At 37.3% G+C, this 21,321-nt stretch overlaps 1 protein-coding gene across 10 annotated transcripts in view; it reads left to right on the forward strand.

The window, feature by feature from the left end:
• The window catches only part of fryl (furry homolog, like), a 107,946-nt gene that overhangs the window by 55,705 nt on the left and 30,920 nt on the right, over positions 1-21,321 (forward strand). For 6 of the 10 annotated variants that reach the window (XM_081379006.1, XM_081378998.1, XM_081379000.1 and 3 more), the window contains 25 exons: positions 745-913; positions 2,207-2,299; positions 3,889-3,987; positions 5,924-6,025; positions 7,506-7,550; positions 8,946-9,049; positions 9,258-9,366; positions 9,587-9,673; positions 10,522-10,693; positions 11,179-11,311; positions 11,442-11,549; positions 11,992-12,229; positions 15,908-16,072; positions 16,182-16,268; positions 16,424-16,692; positions 16,861-17,071; positions 17,192-17,316; positions 17,606-17,663; positions 17,849-17,940; positions 19,303-19,475; positions 19,565-19,725; positions 19,821-19,931; positions 20,020-20,174; positions 20,267-20,366; positions 21,034-21,202. In XM_081379006.1, coding sequence (XP_081235132.1) covers positions 745-913; positions 2,207-2,299; positions 3,889-3,987; positions 5,924-6,025; positions 7,506-7,550; positions 8,946-9,049; positions 9,258-9,366; positions 9,587-9,673; positions 10,522-10,693; positions 11,179-11,311; positions 11,442-11,549; positions 11,992-12,229; positions 15,908-16,072; positions 16,182-16,268; positions 16,424-16,692; positions 16,861-17,071; positions 17,192-17,316; positions 17,606-17,663; positions 17,849-17,940; positions 19,303-19,475; positions 19,565-19,725; positions 19,821-19,931; positions 20,020-20,174; positions 20,267-20,366; positions 21,034-21,202 — 3,335 coding nt within the window. The remainder of the gene's footprint in view (positions 1-744; positions 914-2,206; positions 2,300-3,888; positions 3,988-5,923; positions 6,026-7,505; positions 7,551-8,945; positions 9,050-9,257; positions 9,367-9,586; positions 9,674-10,521; positions 10,694-11,178; positions 11,312-11,441; positions 11,550-11,991; positions 12,230-15,907; positions 16,073-16,181; positions 16,269-16,423; positions 16,693-16,860; positions 17,072-17,191; positions 17,317-17,605; positions 17,664-17,848; positions 17,941-19,302; positions 19,476-19,564; positions 19,726-19,820; positions 19,932-20,019; positions 20,175-20,266; positions 20,367-21,033; positions 21,203-21,321) is intronic. The other 4 variants (XM_081379007.1, XM_081379002.1, XM_081379005.1 and 1 more) reach the window with 1 other exon arrangement.

Below are 21,321 nucleotides of genomic sequence, written 5' to 3' on the forward strand. Positions count from 1 at the left end.
AGTCTTATTTGTGGCCTATAAGCTGTTTTAATTGTTGTGAAGTATAAAGCCATGTAAAGCAGAAGGATGAAGTTGATGCTAGCACATCCATTCAGACCTCCCATCAGTTAACAAAGCCCTCAAACCGCTCTCATTCTAACTCGCCTTGAGCTGAATACAGAGCCATCAATGATTTGTACAGTCTTTGGACACTTTTACTGTTACTGTAATTCTCTCCTCGGCACACATTAAGACTCCCTCACAGCTACATGAAACTGTCTGTTTAAGCTGTAATGTAATTTAGCCATGTGCTGTAATAGTCAGGGCCTGAAATTGATTTACCATACTGCTCAACCTTCCTTACAGTTCATGATTTCCTGTGCCCTGAGGACAGTGTTTGAAGCAGCCGTTTTACACAATATGATAAAGGCATGATGCGCTGACTGTTGTCCTTGCTTGTTTGGATCCAGGCAGTTTGCATTGCTATAACAAGCTTTTGCATCTGGGATTTTTTATTTCTTAAGGGAAACTTTAAATCTTAAACTCACAGACAATAATAAGACTAAACTTTATTCAACCTGTTATGTGGAGTGTTTAGTTTTGGTTAAAGGTTGCTACACATATTTGTTGAGCACTTGATTGAAACTTGACACTGCATTCTCATCAATGTTTGTGCGAATTGACTAGATGGAGTAGGGAATTTGTTAAAGCCCTTAGTGAAATAAGAATGATTAATTCTATTTGTGTGTGTGTGTGTCTGTGCAGGTTCCAGGCAGTGCGTAAGAAGTTCATCACAGAGCTGAAGGAACTGAGGCTGAAAGAGCAAAGTCCTCATGTGGTGCAGAGCATCATCAGCCTCATCATGGGCATGAAGTTCTTCAGAGTCAAAATGTACCCCGTTGAGGACTTTGAGGCTTCATTCCAGTACATGCAGGTCGAGACACATACTAACACAGACATGTGCTGTACGTTCTTGTAGTGTTTTAATGAGCTGCTGAGGGTTGTTATTATATGATTTATCCACTGAAAGGGTCTTTTAAAGTGTTAGTTCACCCTAAAATGAAAAATCATTTACTCACATGTCATTGCAAACCCATAAGACTTTTGTTCATCTTCTAAACAAAATGAAAATATTTTAGGAGTGATAGAAAGATTTACAGTAAAAAGAGGTTTTTGTCTCTCAGTTCAAAAAGTTCATAAAGACAAAAAAAAAAGTACAGTAAAAGAAATTCATATGAATTGACTGGTTTAATTAAAAGTCTTCTGAAGAGACAGGATTCCTTTAGATTACATAGATTTCATTCAGGTTTTTATTCACGTATAAACATTGATCTACACAAATACATAGAGCACATCAAATATAGTCAACAGAAGCTCAAATATACTTGACTTTCAACGGAGGGACAGTGTTCTCTCCGGTTTCATTAAAATATCTTCATTTGCGTTTCAAAGATGAAAGTCTTATGGGTTCAGAACTTCTCATGAATAGAGAATAATATATCTGGATTTTAATTTTAGAGGCACAGTCATTTTTAAAAAAATAAATCTGTTCAATTTGTTAGATCAACCAATATCTAGCATAAAAGAGGGCATGACATTTTCAACAATAAAACAATTAAAACAGCCTCATAAATTTTACATAATCTCTTGAATTTATATTCATTAAAGAATTGAAGAATTTTGACCAAAAAACAAACAAATACAAAATACACTTTCAGACCTAATTTGTTCCACTTTTGTGAAAAGTGCCACATCATCACAGTGTTTTGGGGGTCAATACATTTTGAGTCTTACTCCTCTATTGTCAGTCAGATAGTATTTTTGTTTTATTTGCGCGCTCTCTGTAGTCATGTCTCATAAAATCTATTTACAGTCTCAGTGTGTTGGCTCTACCTTTGCTCACAGGACTGTGTGGAGCTATTTCTTTACATTAGCCAGTATAGGCAGTGAAATCCTGCTCTCAATATGTGCTGCATTTAACAAGCACCTTATTCCAGAGATTTTTATTGAGCCAGTAGCTGTAAAGTGATGCTGTTTTTTATTGTAGACCTCATATTTCTCCAACCATCGTGTTTGAGTGTGCAGGCCTCACAAAAGGTTTAATAGTGCATCCTTTTTAGTTACTAAAACGGTATATTTACAAGTTTCTCTTGAATGTTTAGTGCGAAGTTTAGCATTTAATAGATTAAATGTTTTTTTTGTGTGTGTGTCTGTGTTGGTGAGGCAGGAATGTGCTCAGTATTTCCTGGAGGTGAAGGATAAAGATATCAAACATGCACTGGCTGGCCTGTTTGTTGAGATCCTCATCCCTGTTGCTGCTGTAAGTAATGCAGAGCTCTCCATTCGTTCAAGTCATATAATTTCACCCATGCTTGTGCAAAAATCATTCCTATGAGTTAATTTCACACAAAAATTTTGCCATAGAATAAATTGCCATATTGCTACATCAACCCTGATTCAGATCAGCGCAATTTCACAATACGGCAACCCAGAAAGCAGAACATTACACAACTTTTCATTAATTCAAATCAGAATATGTTTGTATGATCTGTAAACACTCAGCTCCAGTCCCATTCTGGGTTTTTACATTTTCTTCGTAGGAAAACTTATGGCCAGACATTTATAAAAATTCATGTTCTATTTAAACCCTAAATTTTATCCGGTTATGTGTCTGATGGAGTGAAATCAGAGTGATCTTTGAGTTAGTTAATAACATTGCTAAATGCCACTCAGGTAAACTTAAAGTGACTTTTAAAAAACCTGCACCTCGTCCCTTAGCAAAAACACAGAACTCTTCTCCCTGCTCTATTTTTGCTTCACACCTATCACATACTCTGTTTCAAATACTGATTAGTCCTTTAAAACAGTGCATTTTGTATACATATCATTTGACAGAGGCTTGGTGACGCTTCTCCAGAGTTCATGATGGTACATGTTAGTGCTGGGCGGTTTGACCAAAAATCAACATCACGGTTTTTTTCTAAATTATACCGGTTTCACGGTTTTTACCGGTTTTTTTTTTGTGTTTTTTTTTTTTCTCAAGCATGATGGGTGTTTACCACATTTTCTACTGAGTGAGAGAGGAAATAGTGCAGTAGATTTACTTATAATGCCCTATTTTATTGTCATGAGTGAATATTATAGAAAAAATCCACACTAATATTAATAATACAGGTTTGCAAGGCTGTTTACAAAGAGGTGCCAGCAGGACGCGCTTTAGGAGCGGCAGAAACAGTGGTTTCCCCGGTAACGGCTGTACACAAAGCAGCAACGCTCATAAACACTGCTTTATCAGGAAAGATAAAGAAAGATTCAATCGTAATAACAAAGAAACTTTTCTAAAGACCGTCAGTTCACTTCAGATACGTTAATACAGTATAAAAACACGCGCGCCGCAAGAAAAAAGACTCTCACCCCCACACGTCTCGTGCCCACTCTAGTCAATGCTTGTGTTTCAGATCGAAGCTTCCCAGAAGCGGCTCTCCGCGCCGCTTCGCTAAATATAGGCGCCTGGTCTATTTTGACGCACCGCGTGGAGGACGGAATAAAACCTTGTCGCAGCTGTAATGCGCCGCAGACGTGTGTTGTAAATGAGGAGTGAGACTGTCGCGCAGCGCCGCGTTCCGATTAAAGCGACATACACCGGTTTTGCGGTATATTAAAAATTCATATCGTAACAAAAATAAACACCGGTATTCGGTATGAACCGGTAAACCGCCCAGCACTAGTACATGTCTTGTCAAGTGGTTTGAGGTGGAGCTTGTGGAAGTTGCTACAGAAACACAATTGAAATATATTTCGGTTTGAATTGACAAGATGAATAACACTTGAGTGATTTGTGTGCTGTTAGGCTCTGAGCGGGTGTAGCTCAGCATGAGGACTCATATGTTTGTGCTTGTGTGTTTGAAGGCGGTGAAGAATGAAGTGAATGTGCCCTGCCTGAAGAACTTTGTGGAGATGCTCTACCAGACGACCTTTGACCTCAGCTCAAGAAAGAAGCACTCACTGGTACAGTGCTTTTCTGCTTTGATACATACTTTCCCACAATCCTCTGTAGACTAGAACATTCTGCCACCCAGAAGGCTTTCATACTTCTGTGGATCCCAAAAGGACAAGTTTGATGCTTCAAAAAGTACCAGAACACTATCATTAAAGTGGTCCTTAAAGGTCCCATTTCATGAAAATTTCACTTTATGAGGTTTTTTAACCTTAATATGAGTTTCCCTAGCCTGCCTATAGTCCCCCAGTGGCTAGACGTTTTGATGGGTGTAAACCAAGCCCTGGGTATTTTTGAGAAAATGAAAGCTCAGACGGAAGAAAATCAGAAATCAGAAATCTTCCCCTTATGTCGTCGTAAGGGGAAAGGTTACCTCCCCTTGGCAGTTGCTCAGTGTTTGGATATACAAATGAACACAAAAGTATTTTTTTAGTTCATTCATCCGAGCCTCAGTAGAACCAGTGGGTTATGTGAATTTCTGATGTGTAATTGTTCAAGTTCAGACAGATAATCTTTCTCTCAAAGTCGTTCCAAACTCTTTATGCATCAGTAAATCAAGCCAGTGACTAAATGATCAACTTCACGTCGTTTCTCTTAGTAGGATGAAAGTAATCTTACTTAAACTGTGATTTAAAATATATACAGAAAGCGATCAAAGAACAATCCCTTTCCAATCGCCCAAGCTGTCAATCACACAGCACGAGTTTATCTGGACACTTGCCAAAACTTGTTATGAAATCAATGATGCTGTTACACTGCACAACGAAGCTCTTACTGTACTTACCTCATGTTTGCATTGGTGAAATAATTAGTGAGAGTGCAGAAACTGCGTTGCAATGATAAGATCTTCATTCACGCGATCAACAGGCTGTCATCTGCTCAATGCTCATCACTGCAACCTTTTATGTGATGGGAATAGATCTAAATACTTAAAAAACTTCTCAGGATTCGTTAATCCCGATAGCTGTAATAGTAAAAACGTATAATAACTGTAACAGTAAAAGTTTTCGAGAGAGTTCCACATGTAATGCTAGATATGTCATATGCAAGCATGTCAGCCAATCACAGCAGTGGGCCTTAACACTGAAGTCTCACAGCAGACACGCCCCTTCAAACAGAGCATTCAAATCAGAGGCTAAAATCAGGCTAGGAAATATGCCTTTTATTTCTAAATTATAACAACTTTTGATCTAAAAAACATACTAACATCATAAGGGCACCCCAGGAAACATTCTAAAATAATAAAATAATCCGTGCAATGGGACCTTTAAGAGTTTGGTATTTGTATTTAAAACTCTTTTAACTCTACTCAATCAAAAGTATTGAGTGAGATAGTTGTTATTTTCTGCAAATCTCTCCCAGTTCTCCTCATGAAATGCATGAGAGGAAATAGCAATGCGATTTGTGAATGAATTATTCTATTCGATTAATAAATTGATCCAGTTCACAAAAGTGATTCATTCATGAATCTAACATCACTGCGGCTTCTTTCAGAAACTCATTTAAAAAAAAAAAAGTCATACTTTAGTTTTTTGGGTGAACTATACTTTTAAAATACATTTTAAAATGTAGTTTATTTTTGTGATGGCAAAGCTGATTTTTTTCATCATCATTACTCCAGTCTTCAGTGTCACATGATCCTTCTGAAAATATTAAATATGATGATTTGCTGCTCAAGAAACATTTATTTTTAGCAATTTTGAAAACTGTTAGGCTGCTTAATATTTTTTTGTAAACGTTGATATTATTTTCACGATTCTTTGAGTAGAAAGTTCAAAAGAACAGCATTTGTTTGAAATATAAATCTTTTGTACCTTTCTGAATGTCTTTAATGTCTGGTTTAATCAATTTAATGCATCCTTGCTGCTGTAAATAAAAGTGTTCATTTCCTTTTCTCTTTTTTTTTGACTTAAAGTTTTCAATCTTTTTTTTTTTTTTTCTCCGCAGGCATTGTATCCATTGGTCACATGTCTGCTGTGTGTTAGTCAGAAGCAGTTCTTCCTCAATAATTGGCACATCTTCCTTCAGAACTGCCTTTCCCACCTAAAGGTAATGTTTTCTAACAGTAGCATGACTACAGAGTATTTACTTTAGCTTAGTGATATCCTGTGAGAAAACTCCTGCAGCTGAGAGTTTTACACCAATTGCACCATGTAAAATATAGCTTACAAGTAGCTATTCAAATAGCTAGTTACTAGTTTTACTAGATTTATAGTAGCTATAAATCTTACATTACAATCAAATGTTGATTGGGTGCAGCAAAAAAAAAAAAAAAAAATATATATATATATACAGTTGATATATACAGATTCTGAAGCCTGGAGGTAGATTTGGTTATTCAATATGAAAAAACACTCTGTAAATGGGTTGGTTCAGTTACATAAATTTGGAGAAAGGTGTGTGGCTACAGTTGACTTTTGTAAAATGCCTCTTGCTTATATTGTTCAAATAATTATACCCGTGTCATCCACTCTTTCTCAATTATATCTCAAAAACGTGTTTGTGCTTGTCCTTGTCCTCGTTCTCGTTCTTTTTCATTGTTGCTGGTTCAGCTACCAGGATGTGATCATTTTTGGTTTCCTAACTCACTTTCCACAATGATTGAGTTTCCCTCCAATCTATGGAACTTTATCATGTGAATCTTGAGGAGTGATCTGTGATGCTTTGATTTGGTGGTGGTGATTTTTAGGAATGAGTGATCAAACTTGATGTTACTCCCGGCAGTACCGATTAAATCCTCTCCTCACTTCCCGTTAATCTAGATCAGGACTGGATCAGAATCGGGACTGTAGTGTGAATCTTGCTCCTAATCCACTTTAGATTGCTTCTTACACTTCATGTAAATGATTCAGGATCAGAAGTGAAGTTTTCCTCAGTGATCTGGTGTAATGTCTTGAGCCCATTGAGCCCAGGTTGATTGGATTTGTAGTCTCAGTGGTGGATGATTCCTCTCCTGATTGATCCATGGATTGCCTTTATAGTTCTGCTTGCCTGTCTGGTTCCCTGTCTGTTCTAACCCTGCTGTAGTTTGTCTTCCCTGACCAACAGACTTTAGTCAGAGTGGATGCCATATTATATTTGAAGCATTGTTTTAGTCTACTCTGAATAAAGTCTTCACAATTACCCTTGCTTGTTTGCACACACTAATCCTGCTTCCCCTTTTTTTTTTATCTCCAGTCCTGCTGTTTGTCTGAAACTCTTCATCAGCACACCACCTATATATAAATGAAAACGAAATTAATCTTCCTTGAAGCTTGTCTAATGGGACATTTTCTTTCCTTAGGGAAATATAGATAAATGTAGGAATACTTGTGTTGATTCTGTAGAGAATCTGACACTGAAGTATTAAATCCCATGCACCCTACACTTTGTTTTGCATGTTGTTGTAGCACAAAGCTTTGTTTTGTTCTTAAGTTTGTCTCTTGTTATTTTTCTAACCTGCATGTCTTCCCCCCCCCACCCCCACCCCACCATCACCCCCTGTCCTCTGTCATCATTTTTGTTTCTCCTGCACGTTTATTGGCTCCAGATGCCGTCAAACAACAGCATCCGTAAGCAGATTGAGACCTTACAGGTGAGTTATCATGGTTACCCACAAGGAATCTTGCCCTGCCTCTGAGAGGTCATGTGATTGACCTGTATTCCAAATGGGCTTCCTGAGACTTCTGGCTTTCACCTGTCTATAAATGAAACAATGCAAAATAGCTTCAATACTGTCCTGCCATCCTCAAGATTTTGCACAGGAAAACCACCAAGTTCAGGGAGTAATTAATGGAAATATAGACTTTATAACATCACCATTATGGTTGTGAGGGATGTTTTATCTAAGGCCAAAATTCACTTAATGCCCTTAAACCAAAGTGAATATAAAATAAGCCTAACTACCTGTGCAACATAGAACTATGCATTTTCCCCAAGATGTTTTAATGTAGGTAAAAAAATATAATATTTTTTTTTATTATGTCAAATTTTATGTCAATTATTAAAGTGATTATGAATTTCTAATCTAAGGGTTTTATTTCAGTTTGCGAGGGGTGTTGCAAGCAAAATTGCAGCAGAGTTTTACTTCTGGAAGATTATAGTTTTGAGTGGATTATGGTTTTGGCTCAAATGACCATAAGTTTTGAATGGCCATGATGCCGCTGATCTCCATCTTCCTCTGTAGAACTTTGAAGAGTTTACATGTTTGTTACATTTGCAGTGGTTTGTTTTAAATCTACATACATTTTAAATGCATCTCATTTGTCAAGAAAAAAAAGTATTCCAGATAATTCAATGTAAATATGGCATCTCTGTCACTGAAAGACACTCACTATACAAGCGTGCTCATTTCTTATGTAGTTGATATTAGCTGAAAACCTTGTGATCATACGCCCCCTATGGTGAGTGTTGGTCATTACAGCTTGCTTAATGCTCTTTACTGCAGTCTGATTAGCTGTGTGTGTGTTTGTGTATGTGTGAGAGAGAGAGAGAGTAGCAGAAAGAGTGAGAGAGAACACTGCTTAGTCAGTGTCTCGATTTGGACGAGCCGCGATGTGTTAATCACAGATTCATTAGCAGAGTTTTAATGAATCCCTCTTTCATCATCCATTGCTTCTGCTGAACAGCCGATTTATGACTCCACTCTCTGTTCATCAATGCAGTTAAAGCAGAAATTACTGCTCTTATTGGCTTGTAAATGGAGACCAGTGCGTCATATTCCTTATTAGCTCATCATGAGCAGCAAGTGAACTATTGATCATCCATCATGATACAGATGAAGCAGCAACTTTTTATGAATGAATCTGGAATTTTTTATGGGTTGGATTAATTTATGAATTGTTGTCTTTAGAGGTCATTTTGACTTACTTGTAAGACTCACAAAAATGTACTTTTGATCTTTTTTTTTTTTCATGGCTCATGTCATGAGGTCTTGTTGTCCAATGGTTGTGACTATTTTACCTGAATGTTTTTGTGCCCTTCTTTCTAGAACAAAGACCCCAAAATGTCACGTGTAGCACTGGAGTCTCTGTATCGGCTGCTGTGGGTTTACATCATCAGGATCAAGTGTGAGAGCAACACAACCACACAGAGGTGGGTCACACGATCCTTACACAAGCATACAGATTTACAAAAATAGCATAAATTTATGACAAATGCACACAAACTAGAATACGTAAAACACCCAATCACAGACATACCATTATTGGAGGAGGGAAACCTCTAACAAATGTATACAAAAAGACTAGAGACTTTTTCTGTATAACTATATCATCTCACATTATCTCTTTTCCCCTCACAGTCGTCTCCTCGGTATTGTTACAGCACTTTTCCCGAAGGGCTCTCGCAGCGTGGTGCCCAGGGACACACCCCTCAACATCTTCGTTAAGATCATTCAGTTTATCGCTCAGGTAAAAATTCACTCAAAACATATTTCAGAACAGCTGAACATATTTCAGATCCAGTCTTATACCGATGTCCCATTCCCCTTCTCTATCTATCCGCTTTCACCAATCACTTTCATAGTACAATGAAGAACAACATTTGGTAGTGTGGTTTTGATTTAATGCACGAGTTGTTGTTTTGCTTTTATAAGTGACTTTTGTGTGGTGTGTTTTTTCCTCTCTGAAGGAAAGGCTGGACTTTGCTATGAAAGAGATCATCTATGACTTGCTGTGTGTGGGCAAGTCTCACAAGACTTTCACCATTAATCCAGAGGTGTGTGAAGAGACATTACACATACACACAAGACCAGACATTTTTATTTAACAATTAACACTTTATCTCAAAGTTCTATACATTAAGATTAATTAATAGAATATGAACTAACAATATTTTTTACACCATTTATTAATCGTGGTTAATTTTTGTTTATAAACATTGTGCTATTGAATATTAAGTGTTATGAATATGTTCACTTTATTGTAATGTGTCCTTGTTACACGTTAAATGTATTTGTGTATAACAGAAAATGCTTAATTACAAGCATTTAGCACTAAACCAAATCCTAAACCCTATAGTAAGCGCATGTTGTTTATTCATATTTAATTATTTATTAATATAATTTATTTATATTTAATTATTTAATTACACTTTAAAATAAAGTTTGACCGTTAATTCATACTGCTTTAACTAATTTAAATATAAATAACATAAATAAAACTATATTAAATCAAATGTATGCTATTCTGTGTAAATAGGTCAATAATAAAACACTGAGAATTAAAGTCATTAGTTAAAAGGCTACAATTGAATTCAGTCATTACAACATGAAAAAAGTATATTCATTTTGAGATTTGCTAAAGATTACATTTAACAGTGTTATAAACTATTAGTGTTTTTAATTATTAACTTTTACTGCGCTTTAGATGACGGCAAAGGCAATCTAACAATTCAATTATCCAATATCGACCAATACATATATAAATATCTAATATATCGCCAACCTTTCTGTTAAAAACCACAAAAAATATTAGGCGATTGGGCCTCTGACTGTGATGTTGGATGGATAAAAATATAAATACAAAAATAAATGATCTCTCTCATTCTCTTTGTCTCTCTCTCAGAGGATGAATATTGGTCTTCGGGCCTTCCTGGTGATAGCTGACAGCCTACAACAGAAAGACGGCGAGCCGCCTATGCCCACCACAGGCGTCATCTTACCCTCAGGCAACACACTGCGGGTCAAAAAGATCTTCCTCAACACCACCCTCACAGACGAGGAAGCCAAGGTCATCGGTAAAGACCCTTACTGTTCCTACACAGTTCTCCAAAAAGAAGATATTCTTGAGTACAGCTTCCCCTACCCCAAAGCATTTGGTCAAATTGGATTAGTTGGTTTTTAATGCAATTGTGATTCCTTGAGCATGAGCTGCCCTCGTTGAGCTTTCTGTATAAATGAAGCTGAGACTTCTGCCAAGTAATTTTTTGTGTTAGTTTTTAAGTGGGACAGTTTGAAATATTTTGAGGAAAGTATTTGTGGTCCTTTCATCTGCTGTCTTCTGACATTAGTCTGAATTTCCCTTTATACCTGAATTTGACTTATCATTTTTAATAAAAATTAAATACATCGCATGCCTGCCCAATAGTTCAGATGGTGGTGCATTTTTCTGGCTTCATTGTTTAGAGGTTGAGGAAATGTCTCTGTATGTAGTCCATTGTAACATTTTCTGTTCTGCGTGTAAACTAAGCTTTTCTCTTTCTGTGTGTGTTTGTCTGTCTAGGCATGTCTCTTTATTACCCTCAGGTTAGAAAGGCCCTGGATAACATCCTCAGGCACTTGGATAAAGAGGTGGGACGATCCATGAGCATGACCAATGTTCAGATGTCCAACAAAGAGCCAGAGGACATGATCACGTTAGTTTCTTGAGATTTTATTGACTTAAATATGATATAAGAATCTTGAAATTTTAAAGCTGTATGAGAATAAATGGTGTGGTTTACTTGGCTTTTATTGTGTTTAATACATGTGTGTGTTCTGTTTTAGTGGGGAGCGTAAACCGAAGATTGATCTGTTCCGGACATGTGTAGCTGCCATTCCCAGACTAATCCCAGACGGCATGAGCAGACAGGATCTCATCGAACTACTGGCCAAGTAATGACCTGTGACCCTCGTGTCAAACCTCATTCATCACCGCAAGAAAACTTCCCTTTCCCCAATTCACTAGTTCTGTTGTTGTATTTATACCTACTGATCATTCACTTCAGCAGACATATCTTGATTAGTACGAATTTCATTATTCATGTCTGATTCACAAGCTTTCAATATGATTCAATATTGTTGGAGGCAATAGCCTTGTGGGTAGCGTTCCAACATGTAGCGCAGTTGCTATATTCATGACTTCCTGTACAACAACTGCAGTCTGAGTCAGACTTCTAGTCTTAATAGCATGTAGTCAGAACCTGTATATCGCTGTTACCCACTTGACCTCTCTGCGGTTCTGGTGACGCATGATGCTGCTATGAAGATGATGATGTGAATCATTTATTTATTGCATTTTGTAAACAATGACTCTTTCTTTCTCCCACCCATCCAGACTGACCATCCATATGGATGAGGAGCTGCGTGGTTTGGCGTTCGCCACTCTGCAGGCTCTGATGTTGGACTTCCCGGACTGGAGAGAGGATGTGTTGTCTGGCTTTGTGTATTTCATTGTGAGGGAGGTGACTGATGTTCACCCCACACTACTGGACAACGCTGTCAAGATGCTGCTGCAGCTCATCATACAGTGGAAACAGGCGGTACAGAGCAGCAACCGCAGCCATGAATCACAGGTGCAGTCATAGTCACAACAGAATTAAGTTTTGATATGATATAATATTATATACTCTACCAAGTTTTTTTGTGAAAGAAACGAATGCTTTAATTCACCAAGGATGCATTTAATTGACCAAAACTGACTAAAGATATTTATAATGTTACAAAAAAAATCTATTTCTATTTCAAATAAATGTTTTTCTTTAGAACTTTCTATTCATCAAAGAATCCTGAAAACAAAAAGTTTTAACTAACATTAACCAATGCTAATAAATGTATTTAACCTTTAATACATGTAAATGTAATAAATGTAAAATAAAAATGTTATTTCATGTTAGTTAATGCATTAACAAATGTTAAAGGGCACCTATTATTCAAAATTCACTTTTACATGGTGTTTGAACATGAATGTTTGCTGGCATTGTGTGAGCAAAACCACCCTAGAATGATAAAAATCACCTCCAGAAGAAGTAAGTGTATTTTATGATTTTTGAGCAAATAGTCATTTCAATCGATGTCAGCCAGTTCAACAACAAATGCGTCTAAAGCTGTTTATTGTCGTCGTCATAGGATGTCTCTACAAACAACGTCAGACAGTTTTATTGTCACGTATCATTTTTTGCAGCCCTGCAGCATATGTTTTCTAAGCACCTGTACGACAAGTAATGTCAACATGACGCAACAGCACCCCTGGCATAAATATAATTTCGTTTGTACTTAAAAAAAAATAAATTCGTTTGTACTTAGCAAACGTTATCACAGTATTTGTGTGTGTGTAGTTTCAAAAAATTGCGTGAACGTTATCACAATTCGTGTGTGTGTGTGTGTGTGTGTTGCACATCCATAATTGCAAAGGGGACGCGATTAAAACTTTGTAAGTACATAAATGTATCAAATAACCATTCCGAGACGTTTAGTCCATTCTCTTTCGTGTTTATTCTGTGCCGGACTCTCTTCATCATCTGGGTCCAGCAGGGCGGGGATATGCAGCTCATTTACATTTAACCCCCTGAGGTCGGCTATCGCGCCGGCGCGATAGGCTCGTTTTTTTCCGTATGAGTGCAAAAAAATAATAAAATAAAAATATTAATTTTTATCTTTTAGGCTTGTTTTGTACATCAATCGATTCTGTTAAATGTGTATTATTTTTGTGTATACTCACAATAAAAACAAAGTGTTGTGCTTTTTGCCAAATAAAGAAAAATATACGTGATGCGAGTTCTGCCTTCTATCTGCCAGTGTCGTCCATTCTGAAACGCGTCTTAAAATGAACAATAACTCAGCGAATACTCAGTCAAACAGGCATTCAGACACACAGGCATGAAGCTTGAATTCTCTTCTCTTAAATGAAGTAATTTATATAAAAAACAAATATTCTCATTTTGTGAAATCTGTATTAAAAGAGAGCGATTCCAGTCGACCTAATTAGAGCTAATTCAAATGTAATGTGACTCCGCCTACGGAGAGCGCGCACTATTCAAACGCAAATGAATGAGGCAATCCAAGCAAACCTGTGAACGCCCACATATCAGTTTATTCAGATCATTACTTTAACACCGTCTCGCAGCACTGTGAGCAATAACAATAATGAAAAAAGTACCTCAGAAGTGCGGGTATATCGAGGAGCGAGCTGAGGAATACTGTAAGTTTTTTTTTTCTTCTCACGTGAATCGGGTTTCTGTTTTTGATGAATGAACGGCAGAGATGCGCGCTGTTTACCACAGCTCGCAAAAAGACAGATTAAATTTAAATCGCGTGTGTGAATGAATGAGGATGTTTTAGCAAACTGTATTACTATGAGTAAAAATCGACTGAAATATGTTGAAATAAAATGTAGGCTATTTGTATAAGCAATACGTATTAAACTGCAATTTTATATGCCCTAATATTTCATAAAAACAACGTTACAGTCAGGCGAAATATGAAAGACAACATTTTGTTGACTAGATTTGAGTACAGTTTTTACTGTAGAATATACTGCCACATAAGCATTTGATGAAAATGTACCTCAGAAGTGCGGGTATATCGAGGAGCGAGCTGAGGAATACTGTAAGTTTTTTTTTTCTTCTCACGTGAATCGGGTTTCTGTTTTTGATGAATGAACGGCAGAGATGCGCGCTGTTTACCACAGCTCGCAAAAAGACAGTTTAAATTTAAATCGCGTGTGTGAATGAATGAGGATGTTTTAGCAAACTGTATTACTATACTGAGATGAGTAAAAATCGACTGAAATATGTTGAAATAAAATGTAGGCTTTTTGTATAAGCAATACGTATTAAACTGCAAATTAACATTTATATGCCCTAATATTTCATAAAAACAACGTTACAGTCAGGCGAAATATGAAAGACAACATTTTGTTGACTAGATTTGAGTACAGTTTTTACTGTAGAATATACTGAATATATATATCAAATAAGCTTTTGTTTAGCAATTTTTATATATATATAAAATAAAGTCATCAACTAAGATGTTAGCTGTTCCAATTTTGGCTATATTCAAACTAATGAATACATAGATAGGCATAAAATGTAGGCCTATAATCTTTTTTTTTTTTACAAAGAAAGAGTACACTTGAAATATTGTTGAAATTTTAATTATTGTTGTAATTGTAACCTTTTTAATAAAATAGCAAAACATATTTACAAGATAGATGTAAGCAAAATCTTAAATGGTCAATATAAGTCTTCTTCTAATTTTTTGTCCTTGCATTGTGGCTCAGTCAGTCAGAGTCACACCTGAATGAATGGCTAATTTTGCAGAGTCATTATGCATAATGGGTGGGACATTTTGTATTCCAAGGTGTAAACCACTCCTCGTTCACGCCCACTCGCATAATGGCTTTCCAAGCAAAACCTGTTTTACATCAATTTAAATCAATGTATGGTTTTATCTGAACGATAAAGCAAGACTATTTTCACATAATTTTGAAGCCAGAACTCGAAGGAAGAACATCCATTTCTCAAAAGTCTTATTCATGCATATTTATTATGAGTTTTGAGGTCTTCTTTCAGCAACTTTCATTTTTTATTTTTTCAATAACCACGCATAAGCATTATTCTCTTAAAAATAAAAAAATATACATGCATGGTGATCACATATTTTGGTAGCCCTGTTTGTGCTATATAGAGTGAATTTACACCTTTGCCATTAACATGTTTATAAATAACTGAAAAAAGCACAAATGTCAGAGCATGTCAGAACACCTCCAGGGCCCAGAAAACACCTCAGACTCCAGAGGGTTAAGGTGGTACACACCAAAACAGCTCTTTTTAAAACAGGCCCCAAAAATGACATTTTCAAATGGTTATAATAAATTAACTGTGGGGTATTTTGTGCTGAAACTTCACAAATACATTCTGGGGACACACAAGACCAATATTACATCTTGTAAAAAGGGGCATAATAGGTGCCCTTTAATAAATGAGACCTTATTGTAAAGTGTTACCATTGCATTTTACCATTAAAATAAAGTTTAAAATTGTAATAATATTTAAAAAAAAATTAATTTATTACTAAATTTTTGATCAAATAAATGCAGCCTTGGAAAGCAATTCCTTCAAAAACGTTCCTGCCGACCCCAAACTTTTGAACGGTAGACTGTGTATTTCTTACTTTTATTTTTCTTAAAAAAGTAGCTTATCATACATTTTAAACTTGTAGTTTAACATGGTATTTATTGTATATATTTTTAGAGCCCTTCTCTCCCTCTGGAGCGATCTCCTCTCTGGACGGTTCTGCATGTGGTGGAGGGTCTGGCTCTGGTCGTGCTGTGCAGCTGTCGACCTGCAACACGCAGACTCGCTGTCAATGTCCTGAAAGAGGTCCGATCACTGCACACGGCTCTCTGTATCGCTAAGGTAACCACCCGCTCTGAATGACTTCCTGTTGTTCACCTACATGAGATGACCTTCTTTTTTGCTCTTCATATTCATATTCATTGCATTGTCTTGTTTTTCTCTCTCTCAGGGAGATGAGGAGTTAGCTATAGACGTGATGGACAGATTGAGTTCTTCAGTCCTCGAGAGCTTTATTCACCTTACTGGGGCCGATCAGGTGAGGAAATGTGGAACATTATGTATTTTGGATATTAGTGTCCCCTCCGGACAGGAATTCTTAGAAACCTTCTGTCCAAAACAATCAAAAAATAAAATCTCAGACTGTTTTTTTTTATTAAGTTTATCCTTTTTTTTTGCCCCTTTTTGCTGTAGACAAATCTGCTGTACTGTCCCAGTGGAATAGACCTTCAGACTCTGGCAGAGTGGAGCTCATCTCCCATCAGCCACCAGTTTGATGTGGTAAGCCCCTCCCACATCTGGGTGTTTGCCCATGTGACGCAAGGTCAGGACCCCTGGGTCATCAGCCTGTCTAGTTATCTGCGGCAAGAGCACCTGCCCAAGCACTGCCCCACTGCGCTGAGCTACGCTTGGGTCTTCGCCTCCACACGCCTTCAGCTGCTCTCGCCACAAGTCGACATCAAGTATGTTTTCACTTTCAAATGTGTCTCTAGTAGGGATGGGTTAAAAACATAACTATATCTCAATATTTTCACCCTATATTTCATAGCCATTGTTGCCAAATATGTAAAAAAAAAAAAAATACAAATGTTTAAAGACATAATATTCCTTTGTGACCTTTGATCTTGCAGCAGCCCGATCAATGCTAAGAAGGTGAACAGCATGAGCAGTAGCAGTGACTCATACGTGGGGCTTTGGAGGAACTACCTAATCCTCTGTTGCAGTTCTGCCACCTCATCCTTATCTTCATCCTCTTCCTCATCGGCCCCCGGCTCTGTCCGCTGCTCCCCACCTGAGACGCTGGCATCCACCCCAGACAGCGGATATAGTTATGACTCAAAGGTCAGAGGTCTTATCATCCTACCAGCTCTAATGTCAAATGCATTGATTAACACTATTAAATGTGATATATCTGGGACACCATAGTTTAAATGATAAACAAGTTTGTTTGTGTTTGTGCAGATCATTAGCATTCCGTCCCCTTCCTCCTTGTTCAAGCATGTGGTTCCCATGATGCGCTCTGAGAGCATGGACATCACTGAGTCTCTTGTCCTGGGGCTTGGCCGGACCAACCCTGTAGCCTTCAGGTGCGTCTTAGGATCAGCTGACCTAGATCTTATTACTAGGTTTAAACGGGACCACTCACAAGTGGTCAGACTGACATCGGGCTGACACTTGGTTTTAAATTAAATGCATCTGAAATGAACCTCCTGTGACCACTTGTGATTGGATTTCATGGCTCATGCATCACTTACTATGTCAGTGTGTTACAACAAAGTAGACAAACTTGACAAAACTGTAGAGAAAAAAAGTGCAGAAATATGATATATATGCTATAAATAAGTATATGGTTAAACCCAGTGATATGTCTTGCAGAGAGTTGTTGGAAGAGTTAAACCCCATCATTAAAGAGGCACTTGAGAGAAGGCCAGAGGTGAGTTGACCCGTTAACAGTTTGACACTTGACCCAATGAAATCCCTGTTTACAAGGACTCATGGACAAATGTTCTACTAGACCATTTAAATGCAAGCTTTTTTGTTCATGTATCCATGATACAGTAGCAGATCTACATAAAATAAAATATTTGATCCTTGTGGATTTTTTGTTTGTTTGCACAGAATATGAAACGACGCCGGCGTCGTGACATTCTCAGAGTCCAGCTGGTCCGGATTTTTGAACTACTGGCCGATTCTGGAGTCATCAGTCAGACGTAAGTCTCACACACACACACACACACACACACACACACACACACACACACACACACACACACACACACACACACACACACACACACACACACACACACACACACACACACACACACACACACACACACACACACACACACACACACACACACACTTTACACTACCATTGAAAAGTTTTGCTTTTGAAAAATATATTCTTTTTAAATAAATGAATACTTCAGCAAGGATTTATTAAACTAATCAAAAGTTACAGTACAGACATACAAAAGATTTCTATTTCAAATAAATTCATCTAAGAATACTGAAATGTAATGTATTATGGTTTCCACAAAATGATAAAGCATCACAACTGTTTTCAACATTATGATAATAAGAAATGTTTGAACACCAAATCAGCATATTAGAATGATTTCTGAAGGATCATGTGACACTGAAGACTGGAATAATTAAACTTTTACATCACATGAATAAACTACATCTTAAAATATATTCTACATCTATAAATATGTACAAAACAGTGATTTTAAAGTATAATATTATTTAACAATATTTATATATTTACTGTATTTTTAATCAAATAAATGGAGCCTTGGTGAGCATAAAATACTTTTTTCAAAAATATTATAAAATCTTGCGAAATCTTTCATAAACTTGGGGTGCCACTTTTCACACACACTCAGTAGTTTATCATATAAATATTAACAAAGACCAAAATGCATCACAGGAGAATTCTAAACATTTCCATAACATCTCAGTGATGTATTGTGTTTAACAGCATTCTGTGATGGAAATGTAATTAAGCATATTTGGAATAAAATATTCGACTCCTTAGTTTTGCTAAAGTTAATTTCATTGCTAGCACTAATGTATCCTTATTTACGAGGTGTTTATGCTAGAGGTGTGAATCTTTAATCTTTACACGATCCAAATCAGTTACAATTCAGAGGTGTATTTTATAATTGTGTGTATTTGATCATTTATAAGCCTCAAAAGAGATTATATATTATCCGTGGCTTATTACGCTTAATAATTCTCTTTAACATCAAACACATCCCGCAACTTTATTTTCGCTGTCATACATGTTTTTTCCGTAAAAAAACTAAATTGAAGCACTAGACGCAAGTGCTTTGCTTACGAAGGACATGTTTGCAACGTTTTATTAATATAAGCTTATAATAAGAGTACTTAATTTACAAATAAAACGGTATGTTTTAATAGGTATGATATGCCTATTAAATTAGATTAGTTTTAAATCGATTATTTTCTCTGCATCGATGCAGAATCGTTCACATCAGCCTTGCGATGCGTCATAAAAAAAACAATTATATTCCACAGCTGTAATTTGTGCGTTGTCTGTGCAGTGCGAGTGGTGGTCTGGATGGGGAGTCTCACTCTCTGAACAGCACTCTGCTGGAGTATGTGGATCTCACCCGACAGCTTCTGGAGGCTGAGAACGACAAAGATTCAGACACACTGAGAGATATCCGCTCTCACTTCAGTGCCCTAGTGGCCAACATCATACAGAATGTACCAGGTACACATACACAAGGCCTTTTCGCAGCAGGTCTTAGTTCTCTAAACTGAAATTTAACTTGAACTGACCTCATGATTGTGTTTCTGCAGTACATCAGAGGAGGAGTATATTCCCTCAGCAGTCACTGAGACACAGTCTGTTCATGCTCTTCAGTCATTGGGCTGGACCCTTCAGCATCATGTTCACACCACTGGACCGATACAGTGACCGCAACATGCAGATTAACAGACACCAGTACTGCGCACTGAAGGTACATTCTCACAAAACAAACATTTGCCTTTGCAGCCGTTTCAAATTGAACTTTTATCGAGTCTGAAATATGGTCTATGATGTGTGTCTGCACAGGCCATGTCCGCAGTGCTATGTTGTGGTCCGGTTGCTGATAACGTTGGCCTGTCTTCTGATGGGTATCTGTATAAGTGGCTGGACAACATTCTAGACTCTCAAGACCGCAAGGTATCCACACGCCACTCACGTGCCCGCATTAGCATCAATAACCAATCGACTTTTATGAACTGTGTTGTGGTTGTATTTTTGTACTCAGGTGCATCAGTTGGGTTGTGAGGCAGTGATGTTGTTATTAGAGCTGAACCCAGATCAGAGCAATCTGATGTTCTGGGCGGTGGATCGCTGCTACACTGGCTCACGCAGGGTTGCTGCCGGCTGCTTCAGAGCAATCGCCAATGTCTTTCACAACAGGTACATATGACAATGACCCTGTGATGAATGTGATTGAATTTGTGTCAGTAATTCAGATTCAATGAATACTGTGTGTTTTTTGTCTCTTGCAGGGATTACCAGTTTGACACTGTGGTTCTGCTGAATCTCATCCTGTTTAAAGCTGCCGACTCTTCCAGAGACATCTATGAGGTTGCCATGCAGCTATTGCAGGTCAGTAAAGATGCTTCTTTCAGTCAAGGGAAAATAATGTGATTTCTATATAATAATATATCATAATAAACACAAAAAATACATAAATCATTTAAATATCAGTTCTCATGTTGAACAAAGTGCAAAAATTATAAACTAGGAAGAAATGCCTTTTGACCATGCTCTGCTTCCTGTATAAAGACTTGCTTCCTGTTTAAAGATCATACGCTAAATGACTGAGGATCACACACCAGGCATCGTTTTGAACACAACAAACTCAAATAGAAACATGCACCACGTTGATAGAAGCATGAAAAAAAAAAGTGTTATTTAAAAATGGCTCAAAATATCAAACATGTTTCATATCCTCCGACTGGATGAAATCATAGTCTTAAGCAAAAAGACTTAAGTCTGTGCCACCACACACAACGGGGTTCTTTTTGTTATACTGGCTCTGACTTTCAGCAACTAGCATAGACTCATCCAAAAATCTGAACAAAATCGTGTAATGTATTCCAGCCTTTAGCATAAAGTCGTGTCTACTTTACAGCTTATTTTGGCGAAGAACTGGCAAGTGGGCTCATCTGAAAGACCATGTATGTCAAGTGACCAGCCACAGTTTATGGTCAAACAAGTGTAGTTTGATTTGTAGTAAATATTAATGTGTATGCATGTGTTTGCATGTTAGATTCTGGAGCCCAAACTGTTCCGTTACGCCCATAAACTGGAGATCCAGCGTGCTGATGGGGTCTTGTCTCCAGCCTCCCCTCTTCCTCACCTGTACTCAGTGTCCTACTACCAGCTAAGTGAAGAACTGGCACGGACTTACCCTGAACTCACCCTGCCCATCTTCTCGGGTACCAGTGTTGTTCTTAACTGAAAATAAACATCACTATTGTAAATTGAATGCTGAAATAAAATAAAATATCAATAATGGCAGCATTTCCCCCTTAAACGCGTGTTGTGTTTGTAATGA

Source organism: Scardinius erythrophthalmus, assembly GCF_964197995.2.
Source record: "Scardinius erythrophthalmus genome assembly, chromosome: 11".
Lineage (NCBI taxonomy): Eukaryota > Metazoa > Chordata > Actinopteri > Cypriniformes > Leuciscidae > Scardinius > Scardinius erythrophthalmus.